The 17,682-nt window shown below is 40.9% G+C and overlaps 1 protein-coding gene across 5 annotated transcripts in view; it reads left to right on the top strand.

The window, feature by feature from the left end:
* Window positions 1-12,853, top strand: part of LOC110500612 (Kv channel-interacting protein 4) — a 241,026-nt gene extending 228,173 nt beyond the window's left edge. For 4 of the 5 annotated variants that reach the window (XM_021578066.3, XM_021578065.3, XM_021578067.3 and 1 more), the window contains exons 4-8: window positions 4,445-4,515; window positions 8,744-8,851; window positions 9,093-9,197; window positions 9,488-9,550; window positions 9,660-12,853. In XM_021578066.3, coding sequence (XP_021433741.2) covers window positions 4,445-4,515; window positions 8,744-8,851; window positions 9,093-9,197; window positions 9,488-9,550; window positions 9,660-9,707 — 395 coding nt within the window. In that variant the 3' untranslated portion in view covers window positions 9,708-12,853. The remainder of the gene's footprint in view (window positions 1-4,444; window positions 4,516-8,743; window positions 8,852-9,092; window positions 9,198-9,487; window positions 9,551-9,659) is intronic. The other variant, XM_036958071.2, reaches the window with a different exon arrangement.
* Window positions 12,854-17,682: the final 4,829 nt, after the last annotated feature.

The following is a 17,682-nucleotide window of genomic DNA, read 5'->3' as shown; positions in this document are numbered from 1 at the left end:
CTTACATTAGTGATGAGCTTTGAGGGCACTATGGTGTTGAACGCTGAGCTGTAGTCAATGAATAGCATCCTCACATAAGTGATCCTTTTGTCCAGGTGGGAAAGGGAAGTGTGGAGTGCAATAGCGATTGCATCATCTGTGGATCTGTTGGGGCGGTATGCAAATTGGAGTGGGTCTGGGGTTTCTGGGATAATGGTGTTGATGTGAGCCATGACCAGCTTTTCAAAGCACTTCATGGCTACAGACGTGAGTGCTATGGGTCTGTTACCATTTAGGCAGGTTACCTTAGTGTTCTTGTGTACAGGGACTATGGTTGTCTGCTTGAAACATGTTGGTATTACAGACTCAGTCAGGGACAGGTTGAAAATACACTTGCCAGTTGGTCAGCACATGCTCGGAGTACACGTCCTGGTAATCCGTCTGGCCCTGATAGGTCTTACTCACATCGGCTACGGAGAGCGTGATCACACAGTTGCCTGGAACACTTGATGCTCTCATGCCTGCTTCAGTGTTGTTTGCCTCGAAGTGACCATAGAAGTAATTTAGCTTGTCTGGTAGGCTGGTGTCACTGGGCAGCTCACGGCTATGCTTCCCTTTGTAATCTGTAATAGTTTGCAGGCCCTGCCACATCCGACGAGCGTCGGAGCCGGTGTAATACGATTCAATCTTAGTCCTGTATTGACGCTTTGCATGTTTGATGGTTGGTCGGAGGGCATTGCGGGATTTCTTATAAGCATCTGGATTAGAGTCTCGGTCCATGAAAGTGGCAGCGCTACCCTTTAGCTCAGTGCGGATATTGCCTGTAATCCATGGCTTCTGGTTGGGGTATGTACGTACAGTCACGTACAGGAATCAGGACGATATACGGTCAGATTTGCCAAATGGAGGGCGAGGGAGAGCTTTGTACGTGTCTCTGTGTTTGGAGTACAGATGTTCTAGAGTTTTTTTCCCTCTGGTTGCACATTTAATTTGCTGGTAGTAATTAGTTTAAACAGATTTAAGTTTCCCTGCATTAAAGTCCCCTGCCACTAGGAGCGCTGCCTCTGGATGGGCGTTTTCCTGTTTGCTTATGGCCTTATACAGCTCAGTGAGTGTGGACTTAGTGCCAGCTTCGGTTTGTGGTAGTAAATAGACAGCTATGGAAAATATAGATGAAATCTCTCTTGGTATTATTGTTGTCTACAGCTTATCATGAGATACTCTACCTCAGGCCAGAAAATCCTCAAGACGTCCTTACTATTAGATTTCATGCACTAGCTGTTGTTTACAAATATACACAGACCGCCACACCTTGTCTTACCGGAGGCGGCTGTTCTACCTTGCCGATGCAACGTAAACCCCGCCAGCTGTACGTTATTCATGTTGTCGTTCAGCCACGACTCGGTGAAACATAAGATATTAGTTATTAATGTCTCGTTGTTAGAATATTCGTGATCGTGGCTCATCTATTTTATTATCCAATGATTGTACGTTGGCTAATAGGACTGATGGTAGAGGCAGATTACTCACTTGCCGTCAGATCCTTACAAGGCACCCCGACCTACGTCCCCGATATCTCCGTCTCTTTCTCACGCGAATCACAGGGATTTGGGCCTTGTCTGGTGTCTGAAGTAAATCCTTCGCATCCGATTCGTGAAAGAAAAAATATTTTTCCAGTGAATAATCGCTGTCCTGATAGCTAGAAGCTCTTTTCGGTTATAAGAGATGGTGGCAGAAACATTATATACAAAATAAGTTGCAAATAACGCAAAAAAAGAACAACAATTGCACAATTGGTGAGGAAACCGTAAAATGGCAGCCATCTTCTCCGGCGCCATTATATCGGAAGAACGTTTCATGTTTTTCTTTCGTTTTTGCTGTTTTATCCGGGTCGTTCTTAAATTACAGTGGCGTTTGGGCAAGACGTGGAAAATTCACTTAATTTTTCTAGATGTTTTATTTATTTAAAATGTATTTGGGTCCTTCTTCCCATTCTAAATCAACTAATATGGTAGCTTAATGACTTTAAATTATGTTTATCATTATGATAACATTGTACCGCCAGTAGGAGTAGTAACACCAATGATGGTAACACCAATGAGACATTTTTGGTAAATGAGGAATTTCTGAAATGGAGGCCACAAATTCTCAAATCTAAGGTCATCAAACCTTTAAAAATAATTTACTAAAGAGATATGATTAATAATTTTGCTCACAATGTTATTTCCCTTGATTTAAGTTGAGTAACACCAAGTAACACTGGATTTAGACACCAAATTATCAATAATAATAGATAGATATCGCTAAATCCCCAAAACACGTCACCAGTGGGACAAGCCAATAAGCTAGCCCCCAGTAGTTTCTACAATGCATACAAATATATATTTTGCAGTATATAGGACTTGCATATGTTTTCTTATTAAATAACAGTTAAATAAATGACAACATACATTTTCCATTGTAAGTGTTTTTTCATTGTGTCAAAGTCAAGGGACAGCATTTACCAATGCAATTCAAGAATGACCCATCCCTTACTGACTAGGAATAGGGGGGGGGGAAATGCTTAGTCCATTTTATAATGAGGTTTTCCTTTGGCCGGACCAAATGTGCTTTTGCTTTTGATTATCCAGTGGAATTGGGTCATTGGAATTGGTCTACCTGGAAAAAGAGGGGTTTGGGTTCTTGGAAATAAGCGCCTGGACTTTCTATGGCATATCGATATTCAGTTCATTTAGAGTTCACACTGCCCTGAGGTAATATTTTTCTACTCTGAAGTTCTCCCCCAGATTCTAATTCACACATGATGTTTTTAAAAAGCCCCCTCTAAGACACTGTATCAAATAAGACAAATGACGAACAACACTGGCGAATGTGTCCCGCAAAAATCACTTTTATATGATGTCTCCATAACCACATAAATATATGGCTCTGGTTGCGCTTCATTACAGCAAGAGAGACCAAACTCTGTGTGAACTCTGAGGATATGGGTAGATCTGTCGACCGCTGTAAAACACATATCTTAATTTATTTTACAATAAAATAGTACAAGAGCCTATAGTACGTTAGAAACCTAATCAAAATAGCGTTTCTATACAACCTGTATGTACATAACAGTAGTGTGTGGTAGCCAAACTCACACAAAGATAAATTCTCCTCAACAGTATCTCTTTGCTGTATTCTTTGACAGTCTCTCTGGTCATGGTTTTTAAAAGTTAGGAAATCTCATGTAGTCTAGAATCAAACTTTGCTGTGGCCGGGGATGTGGAAGCTGTAGGCACGGAGAGCATTAGGCCCACTCATTTAGCCACAGATCTCCCGGTCCGCTGGGTAGGTAGAGTTTGTCTCTTCAGACAAACTAAAATGGTTCAAAATGGGAACACTTTGTGGACCCGGTGCGCAGGGCTTCTGAATCAAGTGCACCTACCGGCAATAGTGCAACACAAACAAATAAAAAAAGGAGCGCAAGCCTTTATGGTTGGCTTTTCTACAGACATTTTTGGTGATCGACTAGGAATGCCTTGAAGATTGACCAGTGGATCGCGATCGACTCGTTGGTGACCACTGATGTCATAGATGTTACAGTATGTCTCTTATTATAAACCGGGTGGTTCGAGCCCTGAATGCTGATTGGCTGACAGCCGTGGTATATCAGACCACGGGTATGACGAAACATTTATTTTTACTGCTCTACTTACACTGGTCCCCGTTTTATAATAGCAATAAGGCACCTCAGGGGTTTGTGGTATACGGCCAATATACCACAGCTAAGGGATGTGTCCGGGCACTCCACGTTGCGTTGTGCTTAAGAACAGCCCTTAGCCGTGGTATATTGACCATACTCCAGACCCCCTCTGGCCTTATTGCTTAATTGACCAATGTAAAAGGATGGATTTCCTGTTTTAGAAGCAATGTGACATTGTGATGTCGTTGTATAGCTTGTTTTTTTTGTGCTCCCTTTGTTTCTATGACACTAGCTGGAGCCCTTTCTGATAGTGTCCCTTGTGTTTGGTGGACTAACATCTGTATTATACAGCTCAACAAAAGAAACTCAAGACTGACACTTCCATCTTTACAACAAGCGGACAAGTAGTCGCACACACACGCACATACACGCGCACACACACGCGCTTCTGTTTATGCTGTCTGAAGATATTTGAGGATTACCTCTGTTCCAACCGCAACATGTGTGAAGACGAGTCTTTGTTATTCTTGCAGTGAGAATGAAAGGGAGCGATAACACATCTCACTTAAAGGCCTGCAACTGTGAAAGCAAGAAAGAAAAATGAATCCAAACTCTTTCTACTCTGTTTTCTCTGTACTTGGGATGGATTTTATGTTGAACAGCGGAGCAAAAACATTTGAACATGTCTAGTTGGAACCACTGTGGGCCTGTATCGTCGGTCTAAATTGAGGCTCTGACTGGTCACCACTATGTTTGACTGAGGCTGTGTGTCTCTCATTTCAGACGCGTCGATGTATGCACATTTTCTGTTCAACGCGTTTGACACGGATAAAGATGGATCTGTGAGTTTTGAGGTAAGCTTGTGTATCCTTCTTCGGATCCTCTTCCTTTGACTGACACCATGCCAGCTGCACCACAGCGGCCCCAGCATCACCGACCCCCCCCACAGTTTTTAACTCACAAAATATATATTTTTTTCATTAGATTAACAAAACAATTGGATGTTCTGAGTCCATGTTAATGCAAAGATCACATCAAAAACAATATTTTAGGGTGATTCTTGAGTGTCATTTTAATTGTGCACCTAGCGAGAGAGGACTGTGTTTGTCTAGAGATGTTTCTGGTCGTCACTATCTGGGCAAGTGGCAAAGTTATAAACCCTGCCTATTTCTACAATGTATCTTCTTAAAGTCAGATTTTAAACCTAACCCTAACCACACTGCTAACCTTATGCTTAATCCTAACCTGAAATTAAAACCAAAAAGAAAATGTGTTTTTTCATTATTTTGGACAATATAGCCAATTTTGACTTTGCCGCTTACCCATCTACTGGGAACCAATGTCGTCGTAGGCTACTACGATGGCAGAGTTTTCCAACCAAATCCTCACCCGATTCATACAAATAATAATCATGATATCATTCTGCCAGGTAGGTGTACTTAACATTTAATTCAAAATGTTTTTGGGAAAAACTTTCAATCTACTCATAAGACAGTTGCAGTATCATAAGTAGGCCTAGCCGATCGCTAACTGACTACACCGTAGATAAACCTGCATGCATGCACACACACACACAAAGACTGATGTTGCAATATTTTTTATGGCATATGAGAAACTTGTGAAAATTAATTAATTGTAATTGTTAATTAATTAATTGTACGTTCAATAGGCTTACAGTAGCTAATTATTTTCTAGCCTAACTAGGCTGCATACTAGCCTACATGCAAATGCCTGTCTGATATATGCCCCCCCCCCACCCCCCCCACCCTAAGGATTCATTAGGCCTATAATTATTAGGCAACACATGCAGCCAAAACATCAAGGAACTCAGTATACATCTATCAGTGTGTGTGTGTGTTTCTGTTTTCTACCTCGACTGCATTGTCCTACGTTCCTTTGGCTGCAGTTTAACTGTGTGTGTGCCTTGAGTCATGTTCTTTGTTTGTCATCATCCTTATTAACTCATCTAACGGCCTCTCCCTCACAATCCTTCCTCTCTTTTGCTTCTTTAGTTCTGCTATTTTACAAAACATGGGCCTTATCTGTCAATTTGGTATCCCAGATTTTGCTGCAACGGACTCAAAATCTTTTTTATTTTTTTTCTCTCTCTCCCCGCACAACCTTTTCATTTTTTACTGGTCATTTCATTTGTTACCTTTCGGTAGGAACGGGCTGGCAAACTGATGGCGCGTTTGACTTTGAACTTAACCAGACCGGCCCATCTTGGTAGGGGGGCCATTTCTCACTGCATCTGCCCAATAGAGAAAGCTGATAGATTATGTCAACAGAGAAAAAAGAAAAGGCTACTACAAAAATATATTAACAGACTCATCAGCCGCTGGCTGTGCCGCTCTCTTTTCACTGTCCAAAGAAATGGTTCAGCCCATCTGGCATCTGCCAGATTTGCCAGACGACCAATCCGCCCCTGATGACATCCCTGACATCACTCTCTGAAGTATAATGACCTAGATACATTTCCATTTAGAGATTTGGTTCTATAGTGTTACTCTTGTTGGAACACTCAGTCTTGACCAGTGTCGGTCAATCATGGTACTGGAGACACACAGGGTGTACAGGCTTTTAATTTCAATCTAGTCTTGACCCCCATTTAATTTAAAGGCTTTGTTGATGACTTGAGTAGGGTGGGCTAATGCTGAGCTACAACAATAGCCTGCACACCCTGCTAGTCTTCAGGACCAGAATTTACAGGATACAAGATATATAGTGCCTTCAGAAAGTATTCACACCCCTTGACTTTTTTCCACATTTTGTGTTGCAAAGTGGGATTAAAATGTATTTAATTGTTATTTTTTTGGTCAACAATGTACACAAAATACAAATGTCAAAGTTGAAGAAGAATTTTAACATTTGTAAAAAATAAATGAAAAATAAAACAGTAGCTAATAAGTATTCAACCCCCTGAGTTAATACATGTTACAATCACCTTTGGCAGCGATTACATCTGTTAGTCTTTCTGGGTAAACCACTTAAGAGCTTTCCACACCTGGATTGTGCATCATTTGCCCATTTATTATTTTCAAAATTCTTCAAGCTCTGTCAATTTGTTTGTTGATCATTGCCAGACAACCATTTTCAGGTCTTGCCATATATTTTCAAGCAGATTTAAGTCAAAACTGTAACTCTGCCAATCAGGAACATTCACTGTCTTCTTGGTAAACAACTCCAGTGTAGATTTGGCCTTGATTTTTAGCAGTATTACTTTAGTGCCTTATTGCAAACAGGATGCATGTTTTGGAATATTTGTATTCTGTTCAGGCTTCCTTCTTTTCACTTTGTCCTTTAAGTTAGTATTGTGAAGCAACTACAATGTTATTGATCCATCCTCAGTTTTCTCCTATCACAGCCAACTTTCAACTTTATAACTGTTTTAAAGTCACCATTGGCCTCATGGTGAAATCCCTGAGCGGTTTCCTTCCTCTCCGACAACTGAGAATGCCTTTATCTTTGTAGTGACTGGGTGTATTGATACACCATCCTCAAAGGGATATTCAATGTCTACTTTTTTTTTTTTTTACCCATCTACCAATAGCTGTTCTTCTTTTTTAAATTTAACTAGGCAAGTCAGTTAATATTTACAATGACGGCCCTCCCCGGGCCAATTCTGCGCCGCCGTATGGGACTCCCAATCATGGCCAGATGTGATGCAGCCTGGATTCGAACCTAGGTACTGCACCCCTTATGCTGAGATGCAGTGTCTTAGACCACTGTACCACTCAGGAGCCTTCTTTGCAATGCATTGGAAAACCTCCCTGATCTTTGTGGTTGAAAATGTTTGAAATTCACTGCTCCACTGAGGGACCTTGCAGATAATTGTGTGTGTGTGGGGTATAGAGATGAGGTAGTCTTTAAAAAAAATAATGTTTGCAACTTATGTGACTTAAAAAAATATATACTCCTGAACTTATGTAGGCTTGCTATAACAAAAGGGTTGAATACCTATTGACTCGAGACGTTTCAGCTCTTTAAATGTTTTATTAATTCATAAAAACAAACAAAAACACATTGTGGAGTATTGTGTAGCCAGGCCAGTGACACAACATGTAAATGTAATTCGTCTTCAATTCAGGCTGTAACACAACAACATTTGGAAAAGTCAAGGGGTGTAAATACTTTCTGAAGGCACTGTCTAAGTATATATATATTTATTATCTTTATATAGTGTATCTCAATGGGACATTCCAGGTTAAATAATCTATTTTACAATACATATTTTAATATAGAATGTACAATTGTGGAGATTTCTTACATCAGTCTCTGAGAGTATGTGTGTCGTCTCAATCCTCTCCTAGTTACCTACCCCGTTGCCCTAGGAGCATTTGACAGAAGTTGATACAAAAAAAGTGAGCATTTCAAGGTTGTTAGAAGCTTCATACCCACAAGACACATGCTAACCGTGAAACTTCACTTAATTTGAATTGAGTCCAAATGGAATCCCCCCAGCATACATATAATTAACATTAATGAAGTGAATAATCTTGCTTATTAGGATAGAAAAGTTGTCTTTGCTCATCACCCGAGTTATCTGGTGTTACAAAAACACGGTGCGTTCTTCTGTCCAAGAGTACTGTATCACACTCAAGCCTATTTTGTAGGGATCCCAAAGCATCTCTACAAATCAAATAATGTGCATTATTTATTATCTATGTTTCTGCACCCCAAGGATATAATGTGTGTTCATTTGTTTTGTTTTCTGGGAAGAATATTGTTGTAAAGAATCATACTGATGAATGTGTTATGGGTGGCAGTAGCCTATCTGTTAAGAGCATTGGGTCAGTATCCAAAAGGTTGCTGGTTCAAATCCCAGCGGGGTATGTGCCCTTGAGCAAGGCACTTGACACCAATTGGACACCTCTGGATAAGAGTGTCTGCTAAAGGACTTAAATGTTATATATTTTAGACTAGATACTTCAATCACTTAGAGATATGGTAACCAAAAAGAGTTCATTCTTTGTACATGAGTAGAAATGTCTGTTACCAGTATCATATCAACCCATTAAGGCTTCATAGATATTTCTGATATGTTTTTGGTACAATTTCCAATAGTTTGTGTTTCTACTGCAGGACTTTGTTATGGGCCTCTCTATCCTCCTCCGAGGCTCAGTCCAGGAGAAGCTCAACTGGGCGTTCAATCTGTATGATATTAATAAGGACGGACATATTACTAAAGAGGTACATCGCAACTCGCGACGTTAATTGAGTTACTTATTGATGTCTGTAAATAAGAATAAAATACTGACCTAGTAATTGGTTGAACGACTGATACTTTACTTTATGTAGAAGCAAAGCATGACATATCTTCACATTTTGGTCAACCAGTCTAATGATATTTAAAAAAGGATCCTCGTCTTTTCTTCACCTTGTCTTTTATACAGTGTACTTGTCAACCTTATCTTTACTCTCTGTTTAAAAGGAAATGCTTGACATCATGAAGGCCATCTATGACATGATGGGGAAATGCACATATCCCCTACTCAAAGACGATACCCCTCGACAACATGTGGAGATATTTTTTCAGGTGTGTGTGTTTTTTTTTTTAAAAGTGCCATACATTGTTGCCAAAATGTGCATATTGCATTCACCATCATCATCAGCATTTATTGTATGGACCAATAGTCCAATGCTTGTCATATTTAAATACAAGTTACCCTAAAGTACAGTGACATTTGTTATGTGGAATGAAATGAACTATTTTCCATCTTTCCAATTAGTTCACCCATGTGTACTATTACAATATACATATTTTGCATTGCCTTCCCAACCTCTCTGACGTTCCTGACGAACCTCTCTGATGTTCCTGACCAACAGAAGATGGATAAAAATAAGGATGGTGTTGTAACCATAGACGAGTTTATTGACTGCTGCCAAAATGTGAGTTATTTCCACCGCCTTCTCTGCAATTGCATCACACATAATACAGTATTTAGTACCTCTGGTATACATTTTCAGTGAAGTCTGAGTTCCTCTCTTTGTCCACCAGGATGAGAACATCATGAGGTCGATGCAGCTCTTTGAAAACGTCATTTAACTCGTGGCTGACCTGGAGAGCTCTGGACTCGACTATCAACAGACACCAACGAACAACCAGCATACAGTGCAATGGACCACACAAATCATACATGTAATGGTATGAAACATTCTGGAATAACTGTAAAAAAAAAAAAAGAAAAAAGAATTGATCTTTACAATCTTTCCTTTCCAATTTGAGTTTTGTGGTTTGATTAAGTAGATTGAACTCTTCAAATCTCCTGTGTACAAAGACACATATATCTTAACAGCTGTGCTGCAGTCACCATTTACAGTATCTGCAGTACAGGAATCCAGCAAACTGGGTCATCACTGTTTCACACAGACACAAAATAATGAACCCCGCCTATTTCTAAGATGTATCTTCTTAAAATTGTATTCCAAACCTTAACCCTGATTTTATACCAAACCTTAAATTAAAACCAAAATGCAAATTTTTGGTTTCATAAATTTTTACGATATTGCCAATTTAGCATTTGTGCCTGTGTTATCTAGTGGAAACCAGCTAAATGTGTTATCCTATGCCACTGCCTTTGAACAGATGGACAACAATGAGCCTGAAAGGTGAAAGTTTGTATGATGAATAGTGACATAACTGTATGCTGAAATCAGGCTCAGAATTCCAGAATGTTCCTAACCACTGAGGTTTTTCAGCCACCACGGTCCATCCTTTGCTCTCCCAGCACCCAAGTAAAATAGACTTAACATTGTACCATTTAAAAAAAAAAGTGTATATACTCTAAGAATCTATGTGGAACTTTCAACTTTGTTCATGCTTACTTGCCAACTAAAATGAGACGATGCACTCCACGTTGAACGGTGAAAAGTATCATTAGAAGCACACAGGTAGCTGTTACTTACATTGAGTGTGCGATTAGGAGAAACAATTATCTTGCTACAAGATTATGCTGCTTTTAAATGTACTGTATTTTATTTGACCGTACATGTCTGTATTCCCCATGTGTCCTGTTGACTTGTTTTCATTCATGTTTCAAATAACAATTTTGCAGGTTACACTGGTATGTTGGATTTGAATTATATAGAAATGGTAGATATGCTAGTCAATGTACAAAGGGATAGTCAGGTGGACAGTATTAAGCAGAAGCTCACTCTTGGGGGGAATTGATGGTCTTTTTGAATATGCAAGTTTATCACTGTCCTTTGCAGAGGGTCACTGGGGTGAAGCTATAGAAGCAAATTGGAATCTGTCATACTTTGGTTTTGAGAGGTAGATCAGAAACAACCCCTATCCCCAGCTATCTAGATAATAAAAAAATAAAAAACATTATTTCACCTTTATTTAGCCCGGTAGACTGGTTGAGAACAAGTTCTCATTTACAACTGCGACCTGGCCAAGATAAAGCAAAGCAGTGTGACACAAATAACAACACAGAGATACACATGGAATTAACAAACATACAGTCGATAATACAATAGAAAAAGTCTATATAGGGAGGTAAGGCAATAAATAGGCCATAGTGGCAAAATAATTACAACGTAGCAATTAAACACTGGAGTGATAGTGGAGGATTGGACAGGAAACAATATGGTGATAATTCCACTCAGCCTATCAGAGGGCAAGGTGGAGCTATGGCCATATTGCTTAAATATACTCAGTGTAGGGGTTGTTTCTGGACAGGGCCTGTGTTTTCCTTCATCTTGTTTGTGACGTGTCCAGTTTCCCTGCATATGAGGACTGATTGGCCCCTGCGGTCTCTGATTAGAGTCCTGATTGGCTCCAATCATGCTCAGGGACAGAGCATGCTGGGTAGCAGATGGGGCCCCTCCCTCCCCAATATCACTACTTACAGGATGCTTCTGCTCCAAAACCCTACTTTATTGTCCATCCCTAAATTAAAAGTTTGTGGAAAGCAATGTGGACATAAGCAAGGAGGTATCTGCAGTATTTTGCATATTCTGTTTCCTTAATTGGCAATAACTTATTTATCCATGTAAATGTACCCCTGTGAATGTGTTCTGGAGTTCACAAGAAGAAGCATAGTCTAGGGAAATAACTTGTTTGTGTACCTAGCTTGATCTTATTTGACCAAGGATTTTGTTCAGTGGGCTAATTATCTCCTTAAAACATGGGTCGATTTAAGTAAGGCACAGCTACTTGGACAAGTCCAGGTTGTACCTGACGGTTTCACCACCTCAAAACGTGTTCTCCCTATTGAACGTGTCTCTGGCAAAGAAAGTGACTTCTGTCAATCTGTTACTCAACCTTACATCCTAATGTATTTAAATCAATCATAATAGCATGAGGTGCATGAGGGTAGTAATTGGGTGCTCTGAGTTCAGATTTTATTGCACTCAATCTGATCTTGGAAAATGAATTGATTGAACAAAGCCAGTTAAAACCTTCACAGATATATGCACAGGACTTAAATTGTATTTATTTTCTTACACAATGTACCAATGTTATTAGCTTATTTGAGTAGCCTCTGTGTGCTGAGTTTGTGGCTTGGATCCATTACAAAATGTTACAATAATGCCACCTTGTGGTACTCTGAGCCTACCACTTGGTTCAAAGAAATAATGTACTTTGAAATATTGGCAATTCAGGGATGCAGACGCTGCCAAGATTAAAAAAAAATCCCACACCCATTCAAATAACTTGCAATGGAGTCACGTTGTTACTCCAATCTTGAAAAAACGAGTTGAGTTGAGAAGCATTAAACACATTAGGTGAAACGTTGATGACTTGAATCGTATTCTGAAATAGAAGTGCTTTATATTTTCCTCGAAGGACCTCTATAAAATGTTAAGGAACTATGTTCCTCTTTCACTCAATACAATATGCCATTTTGCAGGCGCTTTTAATCCAAAGCGATTTAGTCGTGCACGTTTCACGTTTGGGTGGTCCCGGGAATCAAACCCACTACCCTGGCATTAGAAGTGCCATGCTTTGAGCTACAGAGGACCACTCTAAAAATGTAGGAAGGAAAGACTCATCTTTTTGCCATTAGCTAAATCTAAGAAACTGCTATCCAAGATAGTGTAGGTTAAATTTGTGCGGACCCATATAGGATTAGAAGGGTGATATAAAGGACCTTAAGCTGCACTGGGCATTTAAGATGTACAGTTGTCTTTGTGATTAGGTGAGTGCATTTTATAAGAGAGATTCAATAAACTGGTTTGAATGTTCATGTCCCCTGTGTTCAGATATTTCATGTGGTTGTGTCACTGTGGTGTGTAGTTATGTTCAATGTTCCCTCAAAAAAAAATTGTCACAGAGAAAGTTTCAGATCTGCTGAGCTCATACTTGAAAATGCTGTGCAACTTCTGCCGTGCGTTTACTGTGAACAATAAGGCTGTACTCGCTTTAAGTCAGTTTTAACCGTGACCAAGTTGGCTACTGTGGCTATATGATCATAATTTAGGCCTACCAGTGTGGCCTTGTATCAAAAACAATGGAAAAAAACACATCCCACATGCTCCGGGCATGTGCTGACCAACTGGCAGGTGTCTTCACTGACATTTTCAACATGCCCTTGATTGAGTCTGTAATAACAACATGCTTCAAGCAGACCACTCCCTGTGCCCAAGAACACAAAGGCAACCTGCCTAAATGACTACAGACACGTAGTGCTCACTTCCGTAGCCATGAAGTGCTTTGAAAGGCTGGTACAATGGCTCACATTAACACAATTATCCCAGAAACCCTAGACCCACTCCAATTTGCATACCGCCCAAACAGATCCACAGATGATGCAATCTCTATTGCACTCTACACTGCCCTTTCCCACTTGGACAAAAGGAACACCTATGTGAGAATGCTGTTCATTGACTACAGCGTTCAACACCAGAGTACCCTCAAAGCTCATCACCAAGCTAAGGATCCTGGGACTAAACACCTCCCTCTGCAACTGGATCCTGGACTTCCTGACAGGTCGCCCCCAGGTGGTGAGGGTAGGTAGCAACACATCTGCCACACTGATCCTCAACACTGGAGCTCCCCAGGGGTGTGTGCTCAGTCCCCTCCTGTACTCCCTGTTCACCCACGACTGCATGGCCAGGCACGACTCCAACACCATCATTAAGTTTGCTGACAACACAACAGTGGTAGGCCTGATCACCGACAACTACGAGACAGCCTATAGGGAGGAGGTCACAGACCTGGCCGGGTGGTGCCAGAATAACAACCTATCCCTCAACGTAACCAAGACTAAGGAGATGATTGTGGACTACAGGAAAAGGAGCACCGAGCACATCCCCATTCTCATCGACGGGGCTGTAGTGGAGCAGGTTGAGAGCTTCAAATTCCTTGGTGTCCACATCAACAATGTGGTCATAGTCACTTTAACGATACCTACATGTACATACTACCTCAATAAGCCTGACTAACAGGTGTCTGTATATAGCCTTGCTACTCTTTTTTTCAAATGTCTTTTTACTGTTGTTTTATTTCTTTACCTACCTACACACACCATTTTTCTTTCTCGCACCATTGGTTAGAGCCTGTAAGTAAGCATTTCACTGTAAGGTTGCATTCGGCGAACGTGACAAAAACTTTGATTTGATTTTAACATGGAAATAGCTGTTCTATCATTTACAACACTGCCCCTTTAAGACTTTTCACCTGACTTGCTTTTCAAAGATGGCTAGGACCCGGTCTAGGTGAGACTGCATTGCTGAAGGGTTTGTGAACCTTTTTCGACAAACACTTTCAATGATGTCTTTAAGTTTAGTTCTTACTTCGACGGGAGTAGAACAGAGTTGGAAGGGGGAAATGGAGTCCCTAGAGAAAGCAAGTACAAGATGGGTGTCAGGGATGGAGCGGTAGTATTATCTTAAGGAGACGTACTTGGAAAACGGAGAAGGAACGGAGGGAAACAGAGAGGGAGAAGAGGTCTAAGAGGGTGAGGGAAGGGTGGGTGAGCTTGAGTCGGACAAAAATGGTGGGAAAAATGGAGATGGTTTGTCAAAGAAGAATGGTAGAAAGTGTAAGCAGAGGGAGCGGAAGAAAGGAGGAGAAATGGAAGTGAATGAGGGTGAAGTATCAGTGGTGTGTAGGTGCAGTAAAGTTACCAGAGACTGAGGATCAGGATGAAGAAGAGTCTGACAGTAGGAGTGAAGCTTATGGAAAAAGTGAACTCTTGCCTTTTGGCTGATTCATTTGTGCTTTCACGGGGGGTGAAAAAAAAGGTGGGTCATCTGGAATCGGTGAGGGTAACTTGAAGTGGTCTAGTGATAATTGTTTTTGTTGGGCAGAGGAAGAATGCGCTCGAAGTAAAAATGAATGGGGGAAAGAAACGTGAGTTGTTTCGTTCTCAAGAAAAGGGCACCAATGAAAGGAGTGATAACTGGGGTAGCAGTAGATATGAACGTTGACCAGGAGAGGGCAAAGACTCCCGGTGTATGTGATGCTCGTCGTTTGATGTGACGCAGACAGGGTGGCGAGAGTGGGGAAACAGAAGTCATTGTCTCTTCTTTTGAGTTTTGAAGTTGAGTCTTTGACTGACAAAGTGAAGTTACGATATTTAAGTTATCCTGTACGAGCGTATGTGCCAAATACATTAAGATGTTACATGTGTCAAGCTTATGGGCATGTGGCAGAAGTGTGTAGGAGGGAGAGTACAAGTCCTCAGAAATGTGCAGAAGGGCATGAGACAAAGTAATGTGTAGTATTGGGGAAAGTAGTGGAATGTGTTAATTGTAGGGGTGCCCATGGAGCTGGGGATCAGACATGTCCTGTGCGGGAGAGGCAGGTTGAGATTTCCAGGGTTAGAGTAGAGCAGAAGTTGTCATATGCTGAGGCCGTGAAGAAAGTAGGGGAATATGGGTTAAGGGGGAGAAGTGGTGAGAGTAGTAGAGATATACCAGTACAGAGGGATAGGCCAAAAAGTGAAATAAGTTTCCGTAAGATTGGATTTTTAGCATTTATAGCAATGGTTATTAATTGCACTGCAGGGATGGATCGGAAGTCTCTGAAAATGGAGGTTGTGGTGGCAGCTGCAGAGAGGTATTTGAGTGTGCTAGACTTGACAGTAGAAGAGTTACATGATGTGTTAAGTGGTGATGTCCCATCCTTTCAGGGTGATGGCATGAGGTAGGAATGAATACATTTAATTCGTGGAGTAGGGGGGTGTTCATTTTATATAATTTTGGAATTAGTAAGTATAGTGTTAGATGGTAGGGTATTTATTTAGTACATTTTTCTTTTTCAAGTCAAGTATAAGGGCGTTGTACTCCAGTCTAGTAGGTGGCGGTAATGCAACAAATTGGATGCCAACTGCCGTTAAACATCAAGAAGAAGGATGGCAAGAAATGCAAACATTTTGTGCTCCTGTTGGAAGCAACCACTCCCCCATTGCTGACTAGAAATGAGCTATAACTGGGCTAATAACTCAGACTAGCAAAGAATGTGAACAAATGTGGCTGCGTGCAGCACTCACGTTGATCTAAAAACCAGTGCAACTACTCAGTCTGCTCTGATTGGTTATGGCGCACCGGTCTGTGCAGAGCCCTCAAACTCAACTCTGTACCTCGATGCCAGTTCCGCTGCATTGTTCCCCTCTAATCAGGGACTGCTTTAGACCTGGGACACATAATTCATTATTAGGTACAAGAGAAAAGCAGCAGGCTCCGGACCTTGTAGGGTAAGAGTTGAGTACCCCTAGTGTGGCGTATGAGCTGGAGTCGTGCCTGTCAATGCGATAGAATCCTACTCCAATGCGCTCTGCCTACAAGAAAATCTCTTGCAGTTAATTTTGTTTCGGTATATTACATTGAAAGTGGCTAATATTGCGTTGATTCGATCACAATTCTCACTGTAGAAGGAATCGTTGATAGTGTTAATAACGTGTTAAACTGCAGACAGTTGAGTGAAGTTCAATCTCGTTCTCTGCACAGGCTCATATTTCTTGTACTTGGCAGTCGGAGGGGAGGTGCGCGTTTAGAGGGAACATTGGTTATGTGTAGAAGTGTTGCACTTTCACTCGGTGTATGAACCCACTTTTATTTATACCTAACAAAAATAAACAATTAAGGATTTTACTGAGTCACTGTTCATAAGGAAATCAGTCAATTTAAATAAATAAATTAGGCCCAAATCTATAGATTTCATATGACTGGGCAGGGAACCACCCACTAGGAAGCAAGGCCCAGACAATCAGAATTGAGTTCTCATCAGAAACTGTTTCATCAGCTGTCTACTGGACTCAGACAATCCCGCAGGTGAAGAAGCCGGATGTGGAGGTCCTGGGCTCGCGTGGTTACACGTGGTCTGCAGTTGCGAGGCTGGTTGGACGTACTGCCAAATTCTCTAAAACAACGGAGGCAGCTTATGGTAGAGAAATTAACATTAAATTCTCTGGCAACAGCTCTGGTGGACATTCCTACAGTCAGCATGCTCCCTCAACTTGAGACATCTTGTGGCAGAACTGCACATTTGAGTGGCCTTTTGTCCACAGCACAAGGTGAAACTGTGTAATGATCATGCAGTTCAATCAGCTGCTTGATAAACCACATCTGTCTGGTGGATGGATTTTCTTGGCAAAGGGGAAATGCTCACTAACAAATAAGCCTGTTGTACTTATGGAACATTTCGCCACAACGAATCAGGAAATCATGGGACCAACACTTTACATATTGCGTTTCTTTGTTCAGTATATTTGAGTCAGTCAAATGAAACTATTCTATATCACTTAATGTATTTTACATCTTAGTCTGGCGTAGAAAAAAACAAAACAACATTTTTTTTTGGGGGGGGGGGGGTGTATCTGTACTATTTTTATTGACTTACCTCACTAAATTCCTAAAGATAATTATGCACTTTTTACACCATTCATTTTCCCTGACACCCAAAAAAGTACTTAGTTTGAATGCTTTGCAGGACAGGAAAATGGTCTAATTCACACACTTAAAAAGAGAACATCCCTACTGCCTCTGATCTGGTGGAAATTGTGTCAGTGTTCTCCTGGCTATCCATAATGAAAATAGTTCTGTCTGGTAGGCTTACTAAGGAATTTGAT

This window comes from Oncorhynchus mykiss, chromosome 21 (genome assembly GCF_057628025.1).
Source record: "Oncorhynchus mykiss isolate SJ-2025 chromosome 21, ASM5762802v1, whole genome shotgun sequence".
Lineage (NCBI taxonomy): Eukaryota > Metazoa > Chordata > Actinopteri > Salmoniformes > Salmonidae > Oncorhynchus > Oncorhynchus mykiss.
This window is presented reverse-complemented; position numbering and strand designations above follow the sequence as displayed.